The sequence below is a fragment of the Rhagoletis zephyria genome, unplaced genomic scaffold (assembly GCF_001687245.7).
Source record: "Rhagoletis zephyria isolate East Lansing unplaced genomic scaffold, Rhagoletis_zephyria_1.1 Rzeph_scaffold_01367, whole genome shotgun sequence".
Taxonomy (NCBI): domain Eukaryota; kingdom Metazoa; phylum Arthropoda; class Insecta; order Diptera; family Tephritidae; genus Rhagoletis; species Rhagoletis zephyria.
In genome coordinates this window covers 1-20,387 of record NW_016158451.1, presented here as the reverse complement: position 1 = coordinate 20,387, position 20,387 = coordinate 1, and the positions used below count along the sequence as shown (strand labels likewise).

The window sequence follows — 20,387 nt, the reverse complement described above, 5'->3', positions numbered from 1 at the left end:
GCTTGCGCTGGTCTTGAAGCCTTCAGCAAATTGCCTAACTTTTTGACAATATTCTCTGATAACTTTCTTATCCGTCAGCATGCCAAGCCCTGCGTAATATTGTCTTTCAGTCTCTCCCTTTTTTTAAAGAAAATATTTTTAGCTTACCATTTTAGCTCCCTCTATATTTTGGACCCCCTCAACTCCGTTTATCTCTGCGGCAGAGATACATAGTGAACGGGAAATGGAACCACAGAGGTGTGTAAGTATCTTGGCTGGTGGTCTGTGTCGTCGATATTTGGTCCTCGATTTTAGGTCCATCTACCACACTGGAGACATGACCTATGTCTAATACCTCACTGATTTGTTTTTTTCTTCGATATGAGGAAAACCATGCAGCCTGGAAATTTCTTGTATGTCGAAGCTTTATACTACCATGTTTAGGACCCCGGAGAACTCGATCAGCCTCAAATCAATATCGGTGTTTTGTCAGGGAAGTTGAATACGTATTTTGATAATGGGACAAAAAATCCCTTCCTTGCACTACCTGGCGTTAAAATTGCTTAGAACTATCTTGATTTCGTGGCGGAAGTAGGGCTCACATTTAAATCCACTCCAAGCGTTTATAGAAGATGTATTTGGATGTTTTGTCTTTCTATTCCATCGTGGCAAGGGCGCCAATGAGCGAGATTTTGAGTAATCTTTCTTTGATGTGAATTGCAGCGAGCCACCAGTTCTAAGGATTTGCCACACTCGGTACTCAATATAATGAGGACACATAACATATAAAAATATAAGCTTTTTTTGAAAAGTGGGTCGAAACTGTTTAGTGCGCCTCTTCATACTAGGCATGTAACACTAAGTCAACATAACCACAAGTTTACGTAGTACCCTCGATAAGCTAACGTACCATTATTTTTTCATCAAATGGAGACGAATTTTGAGAGCGAAATAAAAGATTCTTATTTTCTAAATATTTGTGCGAAAAATTGCTACTAAATGTGAGTTAGATCTCGACTTTGAAAACGGCCCTAGGAGGAGGATTTAGTTGAAACCCATTGAGAATGGATTTCAAGAAGTGTCTGAAGTATCAAATTACCAAACAATTTCAGAGAATTATTAAGCAAGTGCACAATTGCAACAAAGAATACTTGCCTCAAATGTCCAAGCCATACAGGAAACACTCTGCACTACTTGTCCCGGCCATGAGGTTACCCAAACGATACGTTCCACCAAAAAGTAATCCTCCCAGGCTAATTTCATTTGTTCCAACACACTCGCCAGCATAACATTTTCGACTTCCTTTAACCAGATTTCGACAAGACCCTACCGGATAAAGAAGTTATTTAAAATATCAAGACATACATGTGTATGTATGTATATGGAAAACAATTTTACTGACATTCGCCAATGCTGGATTAATTTTGCGCACCATCTTCACTTGCTCATCTTCATCGGATATCATTTCAATTATTTCCATAGCATCATCGAAGGTGAGACGTGCGATCTGTGAATCAAAAAACCAAATGCTTACAATCGCAATTTATTTTTACATGCCGTTATGCATAACTTACACCCTCGAAACATTTGCTCAAATGCGGCTGTACACGCAGTGGATCCTTTGTCTCAGAGAGTATCTCCAACAGTTCATCATTGGATAGAAAGAAGAAGCGCGCGAAGTATAGACGCTTCTGTTCGAGATAGGTATTCAAACCCTTTTGAACCGTTTCAAGATCTTGCACAGCTTTCAATAATGTCTCAAGCATATCTGGATATTCGGTGGCCACCAGTACATGCAAATCTTCACAGGAGTGTTTCATAATTTTGCGCCATGTTTTGTCGACCTACAATTAAGTATAGCATTTTTTTTTTTATAGAGCGCACTTGAAAGCTGATACTTTTGAGCTTTTATCTTCGCAATACAAATTAGCGTTCATTTAGCTTTTAGTTCGCTTACCGACTTGAAATTGCGTCCCTCCACCGGCATTTGTCGCATAATATCTTCTGAACTGAATATTGGCTCTAAATACATCCATGTCACTTGCACCTGCGTCCACGCATCGATGATATTTTGTATCAACAAAAGTTTAGCCTCCCAATCATCCGCCTTGGAGCCTAACGCTACAATGAAAGGCGAACGTTTCATCGCTTGTGTACGCATGATATGATCATCTAATTGAGTTTGTATATCATCTAGTGAGGAAAGTATATGCGTGTCGGAATCACGATACGGCAACACTTCGAATTGTATATCTTTCCAATCGCCCTGCATGGCATCAAGCGCTGAATTCAATTCAAACTCTTTGCCAGCTGCATTTGAGATCTCCTCAAGTTGTTGCAGTATACTCATTATATTAGCGTCGATCATATCTTTGAGTGTGGGATATAATTGTGGATTACATTCGGTACCCAAATGGCCAGATATGAGTTTCCAATGACGTTCGTTGAGACCTTGGCGACAAATGGCATCGAGCACTGGTAAATAAGCGCGAAACTTTTCGACTTTAATGCGTATCTGTTCGGCGGCGCGGCGTGCAGCTGGATTGTTGGCCAGTTGGCGGGAAAGTTTGTAAACGATCTGCGGCAAGTAGTGAAAGAAATAAAGAATAAATTTATAAACGAGGTGAAGAAAGGGCTTGACTTTATTAAATGTACTCTTTCATTACTTTCACTTGCCTTATGCATATTTTCAACCTCATCACGTATTGCATCTGCATCTAAGAATTGGAATTCTCCATACATCCTGTGATAAAGGAATAGAATATATATTTCGAACTTACAAATGCTACATACTTATAGTTATGTATGTATAATACTAACCATAGCTGGTAATTCTTTTCAAATTCATAGGCGGTTTTCCACAGTTTTTCCATTGGCTCCATTTTTTCAATGATTTCGGCCAGCACCGGGAATGGCGAAACATCGATTTGCAGCAACTGTTCCTCCACATTTATACCTTTAGCCTCTCGACTCATATTCTAAAAGTGCCAAAAAAAAAAAAAATAGTTTTCTTTAGTTTGAAAAAAGTATATTACTGCCATGGAAAATCCTCTAATATAAGTGCTTTCCGATAGGAGGCGGCATAAAACCATATATGAAGCTCAGCCGAACATTTGGCAAATGTGTGTCGATTTTTTGTATATATCTCACCGATCTACTTAGCTTATACGTATAACCGTCTATTTTACCTAAACAATTTTCATGTTACTATTAAAGCTTGAATTTTATTTGATAAGCGTAAACTAACGTTTTCACGTTTAAAAAATGTGATAGCCTTCACAAATGCTCTCCAATAGCTGATGCATTGGAACAGCCATTTTCTGCGTTTCACGCCAATGCCTATATTGAACAGAATTGCAGAACTGACGAGCTGACTTGTTCTTGAAAAAGAGATAGACATGCCATAATACTCAGACACTTTGTACATCAGAAAAATAAATTGGCTTTGCTAGACGTAACATACAGTTGTTTAGTCCGTAAGGGACTTAACGCAACTTCATCCTTTCGTAAGTGGTTTTAGTGCTTTATACTGAAAACTTTTCAGACTGCTGGGACTCGTTGGGCACCGGTGTATTATCTACTGCACAGCATGCTTTCCTAAAGGGGCGCTTCACAGAATCTGCGCTCCAAGAGGTTGTACATAAGGTAGAGTATACGTTGGCGGCTTTTCTTGGACGCAGAAGGAGCGTTCAAACACGTCAGACTGAAGGCGATAGAACAATCACTTAGCAAGCTACGGATTGAGAACTTCCTGGTAGACTATGTAGATTTCAACCATGCTTGATACAAGAATTGCAAACGCTAAGCTAGGCAACAGAGATGGGATCAAAAAGCTTTCGCGTACGCGGAAAATAAAGTATTTCAAAGAGCACATGGTCAGCCAGCTGCGGGTTCAACGTAAGCCCCTAGAAGACCGAACAAATATTGTTTACTACAAAGCGATAGATTCCTAACTTTAACGTAGCTTTCTTGAACGGACAAACTCTTATGCTAAGTGATTAGGAGTCATTCTCGCACCAAAATTAAACTGGTAAACGAAAACAGAACACCGAGCTAAAAAGCCATTTGGTGCTTTGTATTATTGCAAGAAAAGGATAGGTAAGAAGTGGGATTTAGGCCCTGATAGAATGCTACATATGCATGTACACGGTGGTGATCCGCCCAATTACTGCATGTTGAGCCGTCCGTAAAAATAGATACGACTACCAAATTCGGCGAGTGTTTTTCAGGCAGAAGTCTTTGACATCAGAGCTAGCAGGGACCAGTACTGCTATATTTTCTGATAGCCAGGCGGTAATTAAGGCCCTCAGCTCCAAAAGTACTCCCTCCATCATGATAAAACAATGAGGAGAGTATGTTACGGCTACAGCTAATAGTCATGTCGTTGCACTGATCTGGGTGCTTCAAAATATACGATTCAAATGTTGAGACAACAGTCTCTTTCCTCGTTTTTCCTATGGGAAATATAATATTTATTTGGCTGTTAGGACACTACCTAAGAACGAAGACGCCGTACAGTATGCTATGATTTTTTTAATGTCCTGAAAAAGGCGTTTGTTTCAGTGATGACCGCTTCATGCGACCAAAGTGTCTTACCACCGGCACAGGTTTGAAAACAATATTCGCATGGAAGGTAGGGAATGAAGAGATATACCCCTCTCTAATTTAAGTCGGTCACAAAAAAATGATCCCAAACCCTTGACACGAGACTTTCTACGCCACTGAATCCGACCATTTAATCAGGTCCTCTCCCGACGAACGAAAACCACACTCTACAGGTCACTCATCATGGCCGTGCTGATATATGGCGCAGAAGCATGGTCATTTCAACATCCGATGAGCCGGCTCTTGGTGTATTCGAGAGAAAGATTTTGCGGAAGATTTACGGGCATTTATGTATGTACGAATGAACATGGACGCTCCAGTTCTGAAAGTATATTGAACTCGGATTCTGTTGGTGGCAGTAGAGGAAGTGAGAGACGCCCACTGCGTTGATAAGACCAAGTGAAGAAGGACTTGGCTTCACAAACAAGGCTACGACCTAAAAAGCGACTAAGCTGGGAAGTGAAATACCAATTTTTTTTGCGAAACAAGTTTATTTTATTAAAAAAATCTATGGCTTATCAAATTGTTTTCGTATTTTTTACTTACTTTTCAGAAAAGCATTTCTAACTACATACATTCTACAACTCACCTCAATAATCACGTAAAGTTCATCGATCGTATCGACACGTTCTTTCAATTCCTCGAGTGTCATAACTTCACGAGTTTCTTTTACTCTAAATCCATCCATGCGACGTTTTTCATTCAAAATGAACTCTTCGAATTTTTTACGACGTTCACTAAGGGGAAAAGGATATACATAAAGAAACATGTACATATGTATTTAAGTATAGTATGTATTAGTGTTCGTGTATGTGTGTCATCAGCGCGATAAGCAATGTTCATGATAAACTCACTAATGAACTGTATTTTAAGCAAATGCATGCATATAAACAATTTCACACTTGCTCATATCACTCATTATGCGAAGTTGATTAGATGTGTTTGACAGTTTACCAACAACTAAAAGTTCATAAATAGATATACATACATAAGTATGTATATGGGTATACTCACCGCAATGCCATTTCCAAATTCTCACGTACAACATTCAAACGTGCTGAGCTTAAGTCCAATACCTCTTCCAACTCGCCGGGCAAAATAAAAGTGCGTGAATTGAGATGAATGTGATCACCTGTTGAATAAAAAAAAGTTGGTTGGTTTTTCGAATTTCATGATAGAAAATTAATATCAGATGAGAAGTTCTTTGATACATATAAAAATATACTAGTGTGTATATAATCGTAGACACAGGCGAGTTTATGTTTTATATAAATAACTGACTGTGATATATGTATCTATATGTATGAACTTACTATGCACTAATTGTCAGCCAGTCATATCCTCGTTTTATAAACTTGCTTGACAAGGTAATTAATTAGATTACAAAAAAATGTATCTTAGTAAATTTAATGATATCTTTTATGACACCGATGAAATGGATGTTCTCAGACCTACATATGTATATGTACACTTGTGGTCAGCTGTTTAAGTCAAGTGACGTTTTGACTAGATTTGGCCACTTTTCTTTTGTCTATTTAATATTTACATCTTTTTTATAAAAGTTTAACATTTTACCTAACCAGCGCCACAAAAATCCATATTTCAAACTTACAAAATCTATGAAAATTCAACAAACTTTAACAATTGCACACAAAAATTTATTTTTAGAATTTCTAGAAAAATTATGTGTATGCAGTTCTGTAGCTCATTAAATTTTAGTAGGTTGAAGTGCAAATTTTAAGACGCTAGAAAATCGCGTTGATTTTTAATAATTTTTGTTGCCGATGGTGCATACTTTATATGGAAAAAAATGTACAACACCGTCAAAAAAATTATTAAAAACTCGTACTGCATAAAATTTTAAATTTTTGGTTGCAATAGTTAAAGTTTGTTGAATTTTCATAAGTTTTAAACGAGGCTTGAAATGTGGATTAATGTGGCGCTGGTTAGGTAAAGTACTAGAACTTTAAAAAAATATAAACCTTAAATAAACGAAAGTAAAATAGCCAAAACTAGGCAATATATCGCTTGACTTAATCAGTTGCCCATAATTGTATACATATGTATGTATACATGTAGATAAGGTACATTCACACTAATGACTGTATTAGTAAATGCCAACAACATAAAAACACTTATAATTGCAATGGGTCACTCCATTGTGACGGTTGTGACCATGGTACTCACACTTTTGGTTATAATTCAAAACTGTAAAATTAATAATTAAAAAAAAAGGGTGGGATTCCTAAGGTTGTAAAGTTGAAAAGCGTTTAATAACAGGTAGATACCGAAGGAATACGATTTCTGCTCAGAATGTGCTTTTTAATCAGATTTTTTAGAAATTTTTGAAGTATGCAGTTTTGCAGCCCATAAAATTCTAGTAAAAAAATGCAAGTTCGGACTAAGTCAAAAATCGCGTTGATTTTTGAGAATTTTGTTTGTTGAAGGTGGTTTGCATTTTTTCCAAATAAAGTATTTTCGAAAACAATTTTTTGCCTGGAAGAGACTGCGTGAAAAAAGGTAAAATCAAAGGTAATTCTTAGCCACTTAAAACTTGCACTCTGATTAAAGAGTTGAAAATTTTCATGAAAATTTGCTGAATTTTCGCGAGTTTTGCACAAAGTTTAGAAATTATATTTTTATGTTTTTTTGTTGTAGAATGAACCATAATTTTATACGAAATTAGCGGAAATATATTAGAAGGAAAATTTTGCGTATATTGCGAAAAATATGCTATGCCAATACCTTGTTCCGGCAGTGTATATATTTTTGAATTTCAATCAGCAACATAGTAAGGTGCTCGTTTGGCATTCTATTTTTGTTAATAAGAAAAGTATTTTATTATAAAAAAAATTTCATTTTCTTTGAAAGCTAGCTCGAAAGATATGAGCAAAGTTACTCAGCTTTCCATAAATTTTTTATGAGTAAACAGTAATTACTCAGGATCTGATTAATCAAAATCTGATTAATCATGTTTTTTTATTAATCAGGCTTATGATTAATTAAAAAAAATTTTTAATCGATTAATCGCACATTCCCACTAAAGACTGATCCTAATCGAAATCAATCGTTATACTGCTTTTTAATCCAATTTGACAATGCGTTTTCACTTATTTGACGACAAATGACATTGAATTTGATATAGTGAAAACACGCCTTAACGCTCAGTTCACTTACTGTTATTTTTTGTAATCACTAATCAAATTAAACTTTTACAATTTGCTTTTCTATCGACTGCCAAGGGGTAATATTTATGTACATATGTACATAAGTATATACATATTCATATGTATGTATTACAGGCAATGTGTTTTGTAAAAGTTTGTGCAACTCTGTGGAAAGGAGTTCAACTTGTATAGAAACTTTTTAATGCATCGCATCCGCATGCTTCAGTAATGCAAGCTCATTTAGAAAACTTTGTATGCACTAGAGGTGACAATCTCGAAGCACCGTGAGCAGGAAATCTATCTAATCTAATATTTACGCAAAATTTGCGTATTTAAATTTTTTTTTCTGCGCAAGTATAAAATCAAAGTGACTTGGAATTCAGATAAGAGGAGTCGAACCTCCGATCTCGCGGCTAGTTTACTCCGCAATACTGTCGTCTATCAGGGTACAATTTTGATCAGATCAACTACGCCGTTAATCCACATTAACGCTGCCGCCTACCTATGCTATAAAATTTTATCAATCTGTTGGTTAACCTTAAGTTTAAAATTAAATTGGCATAGGGTCCTGAATTGTTTTGGCTAATACTAAATGCAGGTATTTTAACATTTCTATATCAAGAGCAATCCCGGACATTTGGTAAATTTCGGGACTACTAGCTTTTGTTGCATTGCATTGTGAGAAGCACACACAAATTCCATCACTTTGCGTTCAGATGTAAATAGATAACTAAATATCCCGTACTTATATGTGTATTAACTCAACTTCTTTTCTGTTTAACTAAACAACTAATCTACTATACTTACTATCCAATATTGTATGTGTTAGCAGGAAAATTACACGTCGCGACACTATTTTAATTTCATCCTTTATTGCAAATATTTTCTCATCACGGCACTCGGTTAAGTAGTTTTGCAAAGCGACCACCTCTGGTGTCTCCTCCGGTCGTTCGCCAGCTTTCATGGACATTTCCTCTAGTGCATCGCAAATGCTATAACAAATAAAACAAAGTAGTGATTTTTATTTTGTTTCGAAGTCTGCAGTTATAAGTTAATTTACTTTAACTCATTAGAAGAAATACATAAGCATTTATTGCACTTGTTGCGAATATCTTTCACTTACGCGCGATTTTCATTTATATTCACAGCTTTGTAGTAGTCAATGACGAAATTGTAAACTTGTTGTACCAGCATTACAATGGTGTTCTTCACATGCCGATTGTCCAACATGAAGAGATTGAGCGGTATAAAATCACGTAAGATGTATGTGCTATGAATAATACCCCTCAAACGTCTCATTAGGTCTTCGACAAGCTAAAAAAGAGAAACATGGGAATTTAGTAATTGTGTCGGACTTTCTGCTTTAAAGGCGCTTTCTCCAATTCTTTCTTTATTTGACATCCTATTCTTTGAAAATACACCTCCTGATCTGCTTAATAAAGCTTTAAAAGGGAAGGTCCTGCCTAAAAGTGTTGACTAATAAGAGTTTCTCATTTTGCCGACTAGTTTTATGACCGAAATAACGTAGTAGTATATATAGATATTTTCCTGTAAGAATTTACCATTGCAATTTAATTCATCTTTCATCTTGGCTGCTCGAATTTCCAAAGATTAGTCACATTAGTCAAACATTTCCGGGTAAACAAATTCTATAAGGGTAAGTGGAAAGTTCACCGATTTTTTTTTTTTACATTTCCATAAAATCGATTTTCTTTCTCAGAATATTAAAAAGATGAAAATTATTTTAAGAAAAAGTAGGAGTAACAAAAGCTAGAAGAAGGCCGCGAAGTTAGGCCTGAAATTCCGAGGGAATAAACATATAATTTCTAAATCCAGCTTCAAAAAGGCTATCCTGCTCCCACTGGTAAGGACGGTTCGGACGGAGTCGCGGTTGAAATATCGAAGGCATCCGACACGTGAAACTATGTGAGCCCCTGCTAACTAGACTTATCGCGTGCAGATCGGATGAAATATCTGCCGTTAGTTACATTCCACAAAGCTAAGTACAAGCATCGTAGAATTAATTAGGAGTCTTCTAAGGCGACGATATCTTCCTAACATTTCCCAAGATCCAATCGGAATGAACTTAGTGAGTAGTGCAAACTATTGTAAAATCATGTCGATGGGCCGAAACATCGACAGCCTTTCTAGTAAAATAATTTTTCTCAGCGCATACCTCCGCCTCTTGCACCTCCAATCCGGCGATCTGACATTCGAGTACTGTGGACTGTGACCATCGTTCCATATTTTATGCCAAAAAGGTTTTTAGTGAGCTGGACCGATTGGAAAATACCCCCAAAAATGTAGTTATTTTATGAATAAAAATAGTTTCTCAAAGGATTTTTTGGAAAAAAATCCCCTCAGATGACAAAACAGCTTAAGCTTTAAAAATCGGCATAAAAATATTTAAAAATCTTTTCAACAGAATCGTAATAATGAGATTTTGGATGCTCTTTTTAACTTTTTTCAAAGATTTGTTTAAGAAACACTTAAATAACTGGGCCAAAACTATATCGATATAGACTTGTGAGGTATTTGCTCACTCTTTTTATTTCATTGCAAAAAAAAACTCATTTATATCCCGCTTTTTTCTTTATCAAATACCAAAACATCTTAACTCAAAATGGAATGAGGCTCGTTTGTCCAAAATAAAATAAAAAGCGTGAAAAATCCCTTTCCAATGATACCTCATAAGTATAAATCCGTATAGTTTAGGCAGAGTTATTCAGGTTTATTTCTTTAAACCAGTCCTTGAAAAAGTTAAAAAAAATCATCAAAAATCTCATTATTGCGATTTTGTTTTTTTTTTAAATATTTGTATGCAAATTTTTTAAGCTTAAACTGTTTTGTCATCTAAGGTAATTTTTTGCAAAAAATACTTAAAAAACTGTTTTTATTTACAAAAACTCAGTTTTTGGAGGTACTTTCAAATCCCGGTGGAAAATAGTACCGTTTATTTGTAAGGGGAGTGATGCAGTCTAATGTGTATATTTACATATTTGTGAAATTAAAAAAAGTACTTACAAATTTCAATCAATTTGTCATGCTGCAGTGAGTAAATTTGTGTACAGTAAATTTTTGCTGTAAATTGGAAAATTAACCATTAATAATTTTCAACTCGCTGCCCTATGATTGCGCAGCTTTAGTAAACATTATTTACTCATTCGTCTCTTTGACGCCACTTCCATAGTCCTATTACAAAATACGTATGTATGTATGCGTATTCAAATCAGGTAAATATGTTTTGTATACCCTTAATGAAAGCATTTAAATTTTAGGCTGCGTCATTGGTAGCTTAAAGTGAAAAGTTGCTCTTAGGAATGCCTTTTTTGAACATTTTTATTTTTAAATATGTGAAATGTAAGGANTTGAAAATCTCATTATGCATGAATTTATACAAACAAAAAATGTGCAGCATCAGTTTGCAAAAAAAAAATAGTAGGGGGAAAAAATTATGTTGAAACTTGGCAACTTAAGGTTTAATGTTCTGCTTAAAATATAATTAACGTCCATTGTGTTCATCAAACAACAAATATTTGACTTTAATTTTAAAGCGCTGCAATTATTTTGCTGAGCTGTTCAGATATATAGCAGGGAATAATGTACTTATCGATGGTCCTGTGCAATAAAGACACAATTCACAATTAAAAAAATAAAAACTGTTACTACTGTTAAGTGGCTCATGTCTCTAATCCTTGTCGAATTTATGTCTAATATTTTGTATTTACTTCAGCATTGCTTCCTGCTTATTTTAGCAAGGGATGGAAATGGATTAGACAACATAAAGTTAAAAGATATACTTCCGTACAAATGTATGTTACCTCTATTAAATTTCATCTTTTTGTAACACTTGAACGTCACATATTTAAGTACATAAATATTTTATAGTCGACTAGGATAGGTAGGCTTGGATTAGGTTTCAAGAACGGTGGCCGTCTCGTCTCTCATAGGGACAGAGCCCTCCCTTGCGATCGCACCCAGCACAATCAAGGAAGAACTCACGAAGGAGATAAACAAACTCAGAGAATAGCACTGACGCAACACTTCAGGTCTACGCCAGGCTAAATGCTTACTAGGAGGCTAAAAACCTACAACATACAGGGCAATTACATATAAACCTTTCCAAAGAGAGGCGAGGGATATTAAAAAGTATTCTGACAGGACACTGTAGACTAAGAAGTCATTTGCATAAGCTGATTATCTTGGCGAGCGACCAATGTATGTACATATTTCGCTTCTGTGATTCGTCCGAGGAGATTCTATTACACCTGCTTCGCGAGTACGAGGCGGTGAAAAGAAGACAACTGAGGTATCTAGGCCAAGTGTTCAAATCATACAGTCGTTGACCCCTGGAGACCTATTCAAATTTCTGGGAGCTATCGGGTTGTATGAGGTACTACGAAATGGTTGAGGGAACAATAGACCTATCTATCTCGGGTTAAGTTTAACAATCCTGAAAGAGGATGCAATTATTTACGAGTATTTCCTCAGGTTAGAAAAAACCGTATCGTGTTCACCTTCTTTAATTTTGATAAACCATCTGCATAACTACGAGTACACAAGACTATATTTGCTTGATAGTTAAACTATGTACTCGAACGCATCACACATATGCGACGGGTGTTAACCAAGGGTTTTCCCAGAACGGGTTTTAGGTTCTTTTGAAATCGAGTTTCAGGTCTTCTGTAACCATTTTTCGGTTATATTGGAATCGAGTTCTCGGGGCATCCGGAATCGTTTTTTGGTTCTTTTGGAATAGAGTTTCGGTCCTTCCTGTTTTTCCGGAACAGTTTTTCGTTTTTTGTTTTTTTTTTGAATCGAGTTTCGGTTCTTCCGCAACCGTTTTTGGTTCTTTTAGAATCGAGTTTTGGTTTTTCCGGAACCGATTTTCAGTTGTTTTGGAATCGATGCTTGGTTCTTCCGGAACCATGCTTCGGTTCCTTTGGAATGGAGTTTCGGGTCTTCGGAACCGTTTTCCGGTTCTTCTGGAATCCCGTTTTGGTTCTTTTGGAATCGAGCTTTGGTTCGACCGGAACCGTTTTTCAGTTATCTGGTTCCGGTTCCTCGGTTCTGTGCATAAGTTAAACGGGCTAAATCAATATGTCTTTATATATACTGCGAGTACAGTGCAAGGAGCGACTCTTAACGCTTTGATGGGTTAACTACCTCTGGATTAAGTGATTCAAGTGAAAGCTTTGCAGATTATGTTTCGACTGCATGCTTTCGTATTTTGGGCGACGATCAGAAGTCCACACACTGAGACTTGCTTAGCAGGTTGTCATAGCAATCAATAGCCTTTGTTTACGGCTACAAATTGTAAATTCATACTTAGGGTTTCTTGAGCAAGAAGATTAGTATTCTAAGAAAGTTCATCAACTCTTAAATAAAGTCACTAGAACCACTTACATGATTTGTATGGTATGTATCAAAAGTCCATAAATATTAGTTTTAGTCAGAGCAATTATAGTACGTACATCAGGTGTAGAAATACTTAAAACAAATGCAGCACTTACCACTAAATCAGGAATGATATGCTGTGTGAACAACCTTTCAACAACTGGCAACATTTTCTTAGTAAATAGCGCATTGTAATATTTAAAGATGGGATACAGATACACACGCAGACCACCCCAGTTGTTTTCCACTATTCTATGTACATTTTTATACAAACGTTTCATGTCGCAGTGCGATTCTTTGACGACATGCAAATAACCGTGAGTGCTTTCATCTAAAATGAAAATGAGATTACGAAATTTACAAAAAGTTGTACTAAGTGAATGTCAAAATTTATACGAATACACTTTAACTACCCACCTCTGGACATAAAGTATTCCAAGCGCGGTATATGATAGCCAACTTGCAGTATTTTCTTGAAAACAGAAATAAATAATTCCGGTAGCTCGTTAATGTATGGAAATCCAAAAAATTTGCCTTCATTTTCCAGCGCAAAATCACAAACCGGATCCATGTCTGGTGGATGCTACGAATGCAAAAGAAAAACCCATCTACTTAATTACGATTTTGAAATTCTTCGCCGTTAGGAATTAATAGAATGCTTACGATCTCAAAATCAATAGTGGGACGTTTGTAAAATAGATTGGCATCGTCCTCCTCATTGTGTGTATAGATTGAAGTCGTTTCATCTCTATCATCGGTGCGATCATCGAAATGCGCACCCACAACTGATATTATTAAAGTCATAAGCGGACGACGCTGGAGTTTCTTGTCATACATTTGATAGTGTTCAATTTCATTGCCTTCCTAAATTTTGCGAAAAGTTAGTGAAAATAATTAAACCTTAAACATGAAAATAAATCTTAGAGAGATATTAAAAGTTTAGAGATCCTTGCTTGTCCCTTCTTCACGGAGTCTTTCCCTATCAACTAAAAAATCAATGTCGAGCATTTTCAGCCTCCGTATGAAGGAGATCAAGATGCAAGCAAGGGCAATCTCAGCCAGAAATTCGATTGATACCGCAAACCTAAACATACACTTGCCGGAAGCAGAGTCACCATCCCAGACAGTTTAGAAGACACTTCTACGAACACAGAGACAAGATGCAGACCTTCTTCGATAAACAACTCGGCTCACGACAATGGTGGCTTAAATCCATGTTTAAGTGTGCCTCCACTCACGGAAGCGGCCCTCTAACCTAACCACTGAGCCTGGCGTTATACAGACAGCTTATTACGTCGAGGACGAGCTGGCCACCTGGTTTAGAGATGGGATGGGGTTGTTGGGTATTAATTTAAATTTCAATTTGTATGTAGCTAGAATGTAGAGCCAAACTATAGCCGTCGAAGAAGGTGGAAAAGTTTGCCTCCTAGCGACTATGCTCTTTGCTCTAGCTACCACTGACAGCTATGCAATGAATATTAGAGACGTATTCAGCGATAAAGAATCATCACCTAATAAAAAACACCCTCCCTGAATACTGTAATTGGAGCTTAACACCTACAATCACACCTTCAGCAAACTCGAGAGACCCGCGGAGCTTTAGGAAAACTTACAAAGCTACTGTACCAGGCTAAACTTCCACTTATCCAAACTCAAAACTGACATAACCAATATATATACATATGGCCAGCCTGTGTTGGTACCCCACACTACAGAAATCACCTATCCTCTACCTCTTAATCCCAATTAGCGAACACAGCTTCCCTTTTCGTCCAATCTCGTCGAAAAGGCAGTTATTCCTAGGCGTATTTTTGGTTGACAACAAAGATACCAAGATACCAAGAGAATTTAGGCATGGCCGGAGTAAGGCTCTTCCCTTTGTATTTTATCTTACTAAGAGGCTTACTTCATATCTTTTCAGGTTCGTGTAGAGCACAGAGATACTCCTTGATATCAAGCCTTCCAAGTGATGAGACATTAGCGCATGTACACAATTGAATAGCACAGCCGCACGTCCGCCACATTTCTGATTCATGGGTATCAAGTCCTTCCAGGTGCGACGCATAACGTCAACCAAATCAGCGCAGCGAGGTAGCCAGTCGTTCATGAGTAACTACATGTTGGTAAGATGAAAGTTTTACAAGATTTAATTTTAGATATATTAATGTATATATTAAAGTTTTGTACACACATCTCGTATAACAGCACAACTGTCATCAACGAAAGTTATCAATTCATCAGCCGTCATAGGTTGATCGCGCAAGAAGATCTTCGAAACATCTATAACCACTAGATCATTGTATCTGTAAGTAGAAGTACATTCAAATGATTAGTAATAATTTCTACCTCAACCCAAAGGACAAGCAGTCAGTAAAATTGCCCCCAATTTTAACCAACAGATGCTTGAATACAAAAAAATGTCATAACGAAGTTCAGCCAAAGGACTTTTTTTCGAAAGTTATGAAAAATTCAAAATTTCACAATTTCCGCAAGTAAATTTTTTGCATATCTCAAAAACTATTATAGTTGCAAAAACGGTTCTAGCCTCGTTGCAAATGATGTTCTTAGGGTTAAAAAAATATATATTTAAAAAAATTTACAAATAAAAAAATTTACAAAATTTTGAAATAAAAAAAAATCGTAAAAATAAAAACATAAAAAAAATATTTGGACATTTTTTTGTTTATGTAATACTTCCTGACCTCCAAGGATCCTAAAACTTTCAAGAAGGTGTTTCTTAAGATATAAATTTTTGAACTTTTAAAAAATTTTTTATGTACACTAAATAAAGTTATGTTAAACTTTAATTTAATTATAATAAAATCAATTTTTTATCTAGAGTTTGCAATACAATTTTTTTCTCAAAATTCAAAAATTCTTATCTCTAAAAAGGCATAGAAAATTTCAGGATCTTTTAAGATCATTTAGAGGTATTGTATTAAAATTAATATTAAATTTGGCCAAAAATTGATACAAGCTTTCGGGTTTACGATTTTTTGGAATCCTAAAGGTCTCGTTTTAAAAACTATATTGTGAGCTTTAAGGAAAAAATATAAAAAATGGCGAAAAATAAAAAAAATACAGAGTTTTGAAAACACAACAGTTTTGGCAACCTTTTTTTTATCGATACAAATCTTCCAGCTGATCTGAAAAGATCATGAAATTTTAATTTTTTTAATTTTGAAAGAAAATGTATATATTTTTTACTAACTAAATAAAGTTATGTTCAACAATTTTTATTTAATTTCAATTTATTTTTAATTTAGCGTTTGCAATAAACATTTTTTTTCGCACTTCAAAGATTCACACTAAAAATATTAATTAAAATATTGTATAAAAAAAATGTATATAAGATTTTGCTTTTATAATTTTTTAAATTAAAAAGTTCTGTTTTTTTTTAGTTATTTTTTGGTGTAATAAATCATATTAAAAAATTTTTATTAAGTTTGTAATATTTTTTTTCGAATTTTTTAAAAATATATTTAGTTTTATAGCCCCATATATCACATTTAAAATGTGATCAGACCAATTTTTTACCTATGCAATTACATTTTTTTTCCTTTGGCAGACTACCTTATGCATACAAGCATAAATAGTACACATAACCTTAAAGTTTGAAGAAGAAGTCTTCGTGTCGTACTTACAACTGATGCCAAAGCTGATTGAGTGCTCTTATAATTGGATGTGATATCATCAAAAGTTGGTCGATGCGATTTCGTGCTAACTGCACATTCACTTTATAAGGCACTGGACCGCGTATGAGTAATTGTGGAAAATCTGGCGGCTCCATTTCCAATTGTAAGCGTTTGCGCTCCAAAGGCGATCTAAATGAAAAAAGCGAAAAGAGAAAACAGAAACACAAAAAAAAACATAAAATAAGTAAAATACAAGAAAAGTGTCGAATCTGAATTAGTGGTTGATTAAAGCAGTGGCTAGCTCTGCTGGTGTCGTCAGTTGCCAAGCGCAAATGGCCAACATTAAAAGTTTTCACATTGAGCTACCCAACTCATTGGCCACTTGGCTTAAGTCCCAATTTCGCCACTAAGATTAGATGTTTGTAAATGAAGCCGCGTGCATGCATGCACACATACACACATACACATACACATGCACATACAAACTGATTTCATCCTTCCATATGGCTTTTCTTGCTAACGTGTCGACACTGTTTAATGAACTAGTTTATAACTAATTTCGCTTATCGCATATATACATACATATGTATATCCTTTCTCATTGGCACGTACCATAGATATGTATGTATGTATGTACTTGCATAAAAGCACTCCTTCCCAGTTACTTACTTAAGTAGATAACGTAGAAAGCCACGTTTCACGTAATACCGAAAATCCTCTTGAAGATCTATGATGCATGATATAATTAAGACGGCGACAGTAGCATTAATTTGCCGCTCGCCATTGAAGAGATAATCCAACAGCATGACCTCGGGATAAATTTCTGGCCAAAGTTTCTGTTCGTAAAAGGACAGATTGTAGTCGCAGGTATTAGGAATTGATGTGAGTGAGTAGAGTGCATACAAAAAGTGGTGAATGGAGGAAATTTTAAATAAGTGAATGTGAGTATAAATGTGTAATTATGTAAAAGTTGTTTGCATAAGTGCATACACGCAAGGATTAATATTAAAATTAATGAAAAATTGTGGTTGATTGCAGATAGCTCGGTCGAACCATATGCATTTGGCAATTAATTTAGACACTCTGATTTTGATACCAAGTATTTTCCTTTTAGTTCTATACCTAACTAATATGCGCGAAGCCTGGACATTCATGCAAGAAGTGCTGAACACTTTATTCGCTGTTTTCTAGCTGAAATCTGCAGCAAGCTCTATTATAGGAAAGTAATCTACTATTCTGAATATTCTCTGATTATTAAGCAAGTCGGAGGTCTTTGTCATGTCCTAGTTGGCTGCTGCGGAAAGTCCTACAAGAAGAAGGTCCTATTTTTGCGCATTATTAGCTGCTCCTAATTTAACGAATACTGCATTTGGTCTGTTAAGCAGGTCGGATGTTTCTTGTTCCCTGATATTTTATCCGTTCCAATTCTCACCCACTTCCCATTGTCTTTGTCAAATAGATTTTTGTTTTTTTGCCGTCGTATAATAGTATAGAACCTTAATCGACTGTGGACAAAAATCGCAATTTTTTCGGATGGTTAGATAGCGAAAGAGCAATTGGCTCTGTGACATTTACTTTCAGCCTAGTAAAAATTCTATAGGACATATCATGGCGATCTGGGTTGTTGAACTATAGTCAAGGCAACGAAATGGCTGGAGGAACGGATGGGCCCTAAACATGTCAGGGGATAAAAAGATTTTTAAGCCTGGGTCTTGGACATTGATACAGGCAGAATTGGACTGAATCAAAACATTTCCTGTCATCGTTGTAACTCACGGGAAGCGGAAGAATATGTAGAGCGTCTCCTCTGCGGTTATCCTGTCCTTTGTAGCGACAGAATGAAGTTTCTGAACATGTCTTACTTTGCTGGCCTAACATAATTCAGACACAGAAACCCACTGAGTTTACTCAAGTTCTTAAACTCCATTGACGAAGGTTTCGTACGTTAGATCAGGTTAGTTTGGCTGACATGTGAGATCTCACACAAACAATCATTTTGTGCCGCGTATTACCAAGAGGACTGGGCTTAAACCTTGATCGTAATGTACAGTGAAAAGAAAAAACAGACCCAACATAGCGGAGGCCTTAACTTCCGAAATATGCATCCGAAGCAATTCCATCCTTAGAGAATTGAGGGTGGGGTGAAAACACGGCCGGCATCACAAAGATAAACAGTAGGAAAGGCAACATTGGTAGCGACAATGATTTGTATGACTAAAATGAACTAAGAATTTGAGGGCAGTGAAACTTTTCTAATAAATGGATCAAATATACAAACTACACTGAGTCACTAAAAATGGTATGGTGTTTACAATGTCAGCTTGAAATTGAGTTCGCTTTGTTTGAAATGTCTTTCTGTTTACAGTATCGGCTTCGAATGAAACTTAGCATTTTGAATGACATATACAGTGACTCAAAAAAGTGACAATGTGTTATTTTTGTTGAAATATTCACTATATCTTTCAATAAAATTTTTTTGTTATTCTTCTACAAAAAAAATGCTTTAATAAAAACATATAAATATAAATTTAAAACTTTATGCCAAATTTATTTTCATTAAAAATTTAAACTTTTTAATATGGATCTCTAGAACATTTGTGCGTATCCAGTTATATAGCCCATACAATTTCAGTCTAATGAAGTGCAGGCCTCAGCCGGCATAAATCGCATTGATTTTTAATATTTTTTATTTTTTTTTTAATGAGTGCTCGTGTGGTTTTTTCCATAACAAGTGCAATTTACAGCATCAAAAAAAAATAATTAAACCACTTGAATCTTGCACTTAATTTCACTGAAATTGTATGGGCTATAAAACTGCACATTCAAAAACATTTTAAACATTCAAATTGTAAACTTTGAAATTTTGATGCAAATTTTTTAAATTTTCATAAATTTTATATAAATTCGGAATTTTTTATTTATTTTTATAAAAAAATTTAAAATGAAAAACATTGTGAATAATTAAAAAATACTAAACACATGGTCACTTGTTTAAGTCACTGTAAATAAAAAACGTTTTCGAACATCCAAGTACAACTAGAACTTCGCCCCGTGCTGTTATGTGAATAGAACATTAAAATAAAGTACTATGAATTTAAGACCAGCATTGTAAACGCTCCTTAATTGTTGTATAACTAGTAAGCACGTTTGATACAAAAACATGAGCAGACAACTTAAATATCAACATTGTTGTGAGTTCATAAAAATTTCTTAGTACATAGAATAAACAAATTTACACACACTTACAAACATACATTATTTTACTGTTATTAACAATGTGTTAGCTTACCTCCTCTCGCAGTATAAACTTATGAATTTCCTGCAAAAATGAGATGCGCGGATCGATTTTCGTCCAAACTTTCTTAATCAAGTGCGATGGAAACGTTTCCAAACTCAAAGCGCTGACCTAAAAAAAAAATAATAAAAAATAATACAAAATACGATGATAATAAAATTTTAAGGGAAAAAGTTTGATTAAGTAGTGTTAGAGGATTGATGAGCTCATGTACGTAAGTACATATTGGATTTTGAAAAAAAGGCAAATGCACAAAATTGAAATTGGGGATGCTATTTTATGTGTAGAAATCTGTTTTCTATAAAAAGA

The 20,387-nt window shown here is 35.4% G+C and overlaps 1 protein-coding gene across 1 annotated transcript in view; it reads right to left on the bottom strand.

Moving 5' to 3' along the window:
• Positions 1-20,189, bottom strand: part of Dnah3 (dynein heavy chain 3, axonemal) — a gene marked incomplete at both ends in the record, with an annotated part of 130,078 nt that extends 109,889 nt beyond the window's left edge. Inside the window, 18 exons of the mRNA XM_017617236.1 lie at positions 1,135-1,305; positions 1,382-1,486; positions 1,554-1,823; positions 1,937-2,557; positions 2,656-2,722; positions 2,800-2,957; positions 5,174-5,321; positions 5,599-5,716; positions 8,559-8,743; positions 8,875-9,065; positions 13,265-13,479; positions 13,566-13,731; positions 13,812-14,012; positions 15,055-15,261; positions 15,340-15,451; positions 16,793-16,972; positions 17,453-17,619; positions 20,073-20,189. Coding sequence (XP_017472725.1) covers positions 1,135-1,305; positions 1,382-1,486; positions 1,554-1,823; positions 1,937-2,557; positions 2,656-2,722; positions 2,800-2,957; positions 5,174-5,321; positions 5,599-5,716; positions 8,559-8,743; positions 8,875-9,065; positions 13,265-13,479; positions 13,566-13,731; positions 13,812-14,012; positions 15,055-15,261; positions 15,340-15,451; positions 16,793-16,972; positions 17,453-17,619; positions 20,073-20,189 — 3,399 coding nt within the window. The remainder of the gene's footprint in view (positions 1-1,134; positions 1,306-1,381; positions 1,487-1,553; positions 1,824-1,936; positions 2,558-2,655; positions 2,723-2,799; positions 2,958-5,173; positions 5,322-5,598; positions 5,717-8,558; positions 8,744-8,874; positions 9,066-13,264; positions 13,480-13,565; positions 13,732-13,811; positions 14,013-15,054; positions 15,262-15,339; positions 15,452-16,792; positions 16,973-17,452; positions 17,620-20,072) is intronic.
• Between the last annotated feature and the right edge of the window lie 198 nt (positions 20,190-20,387).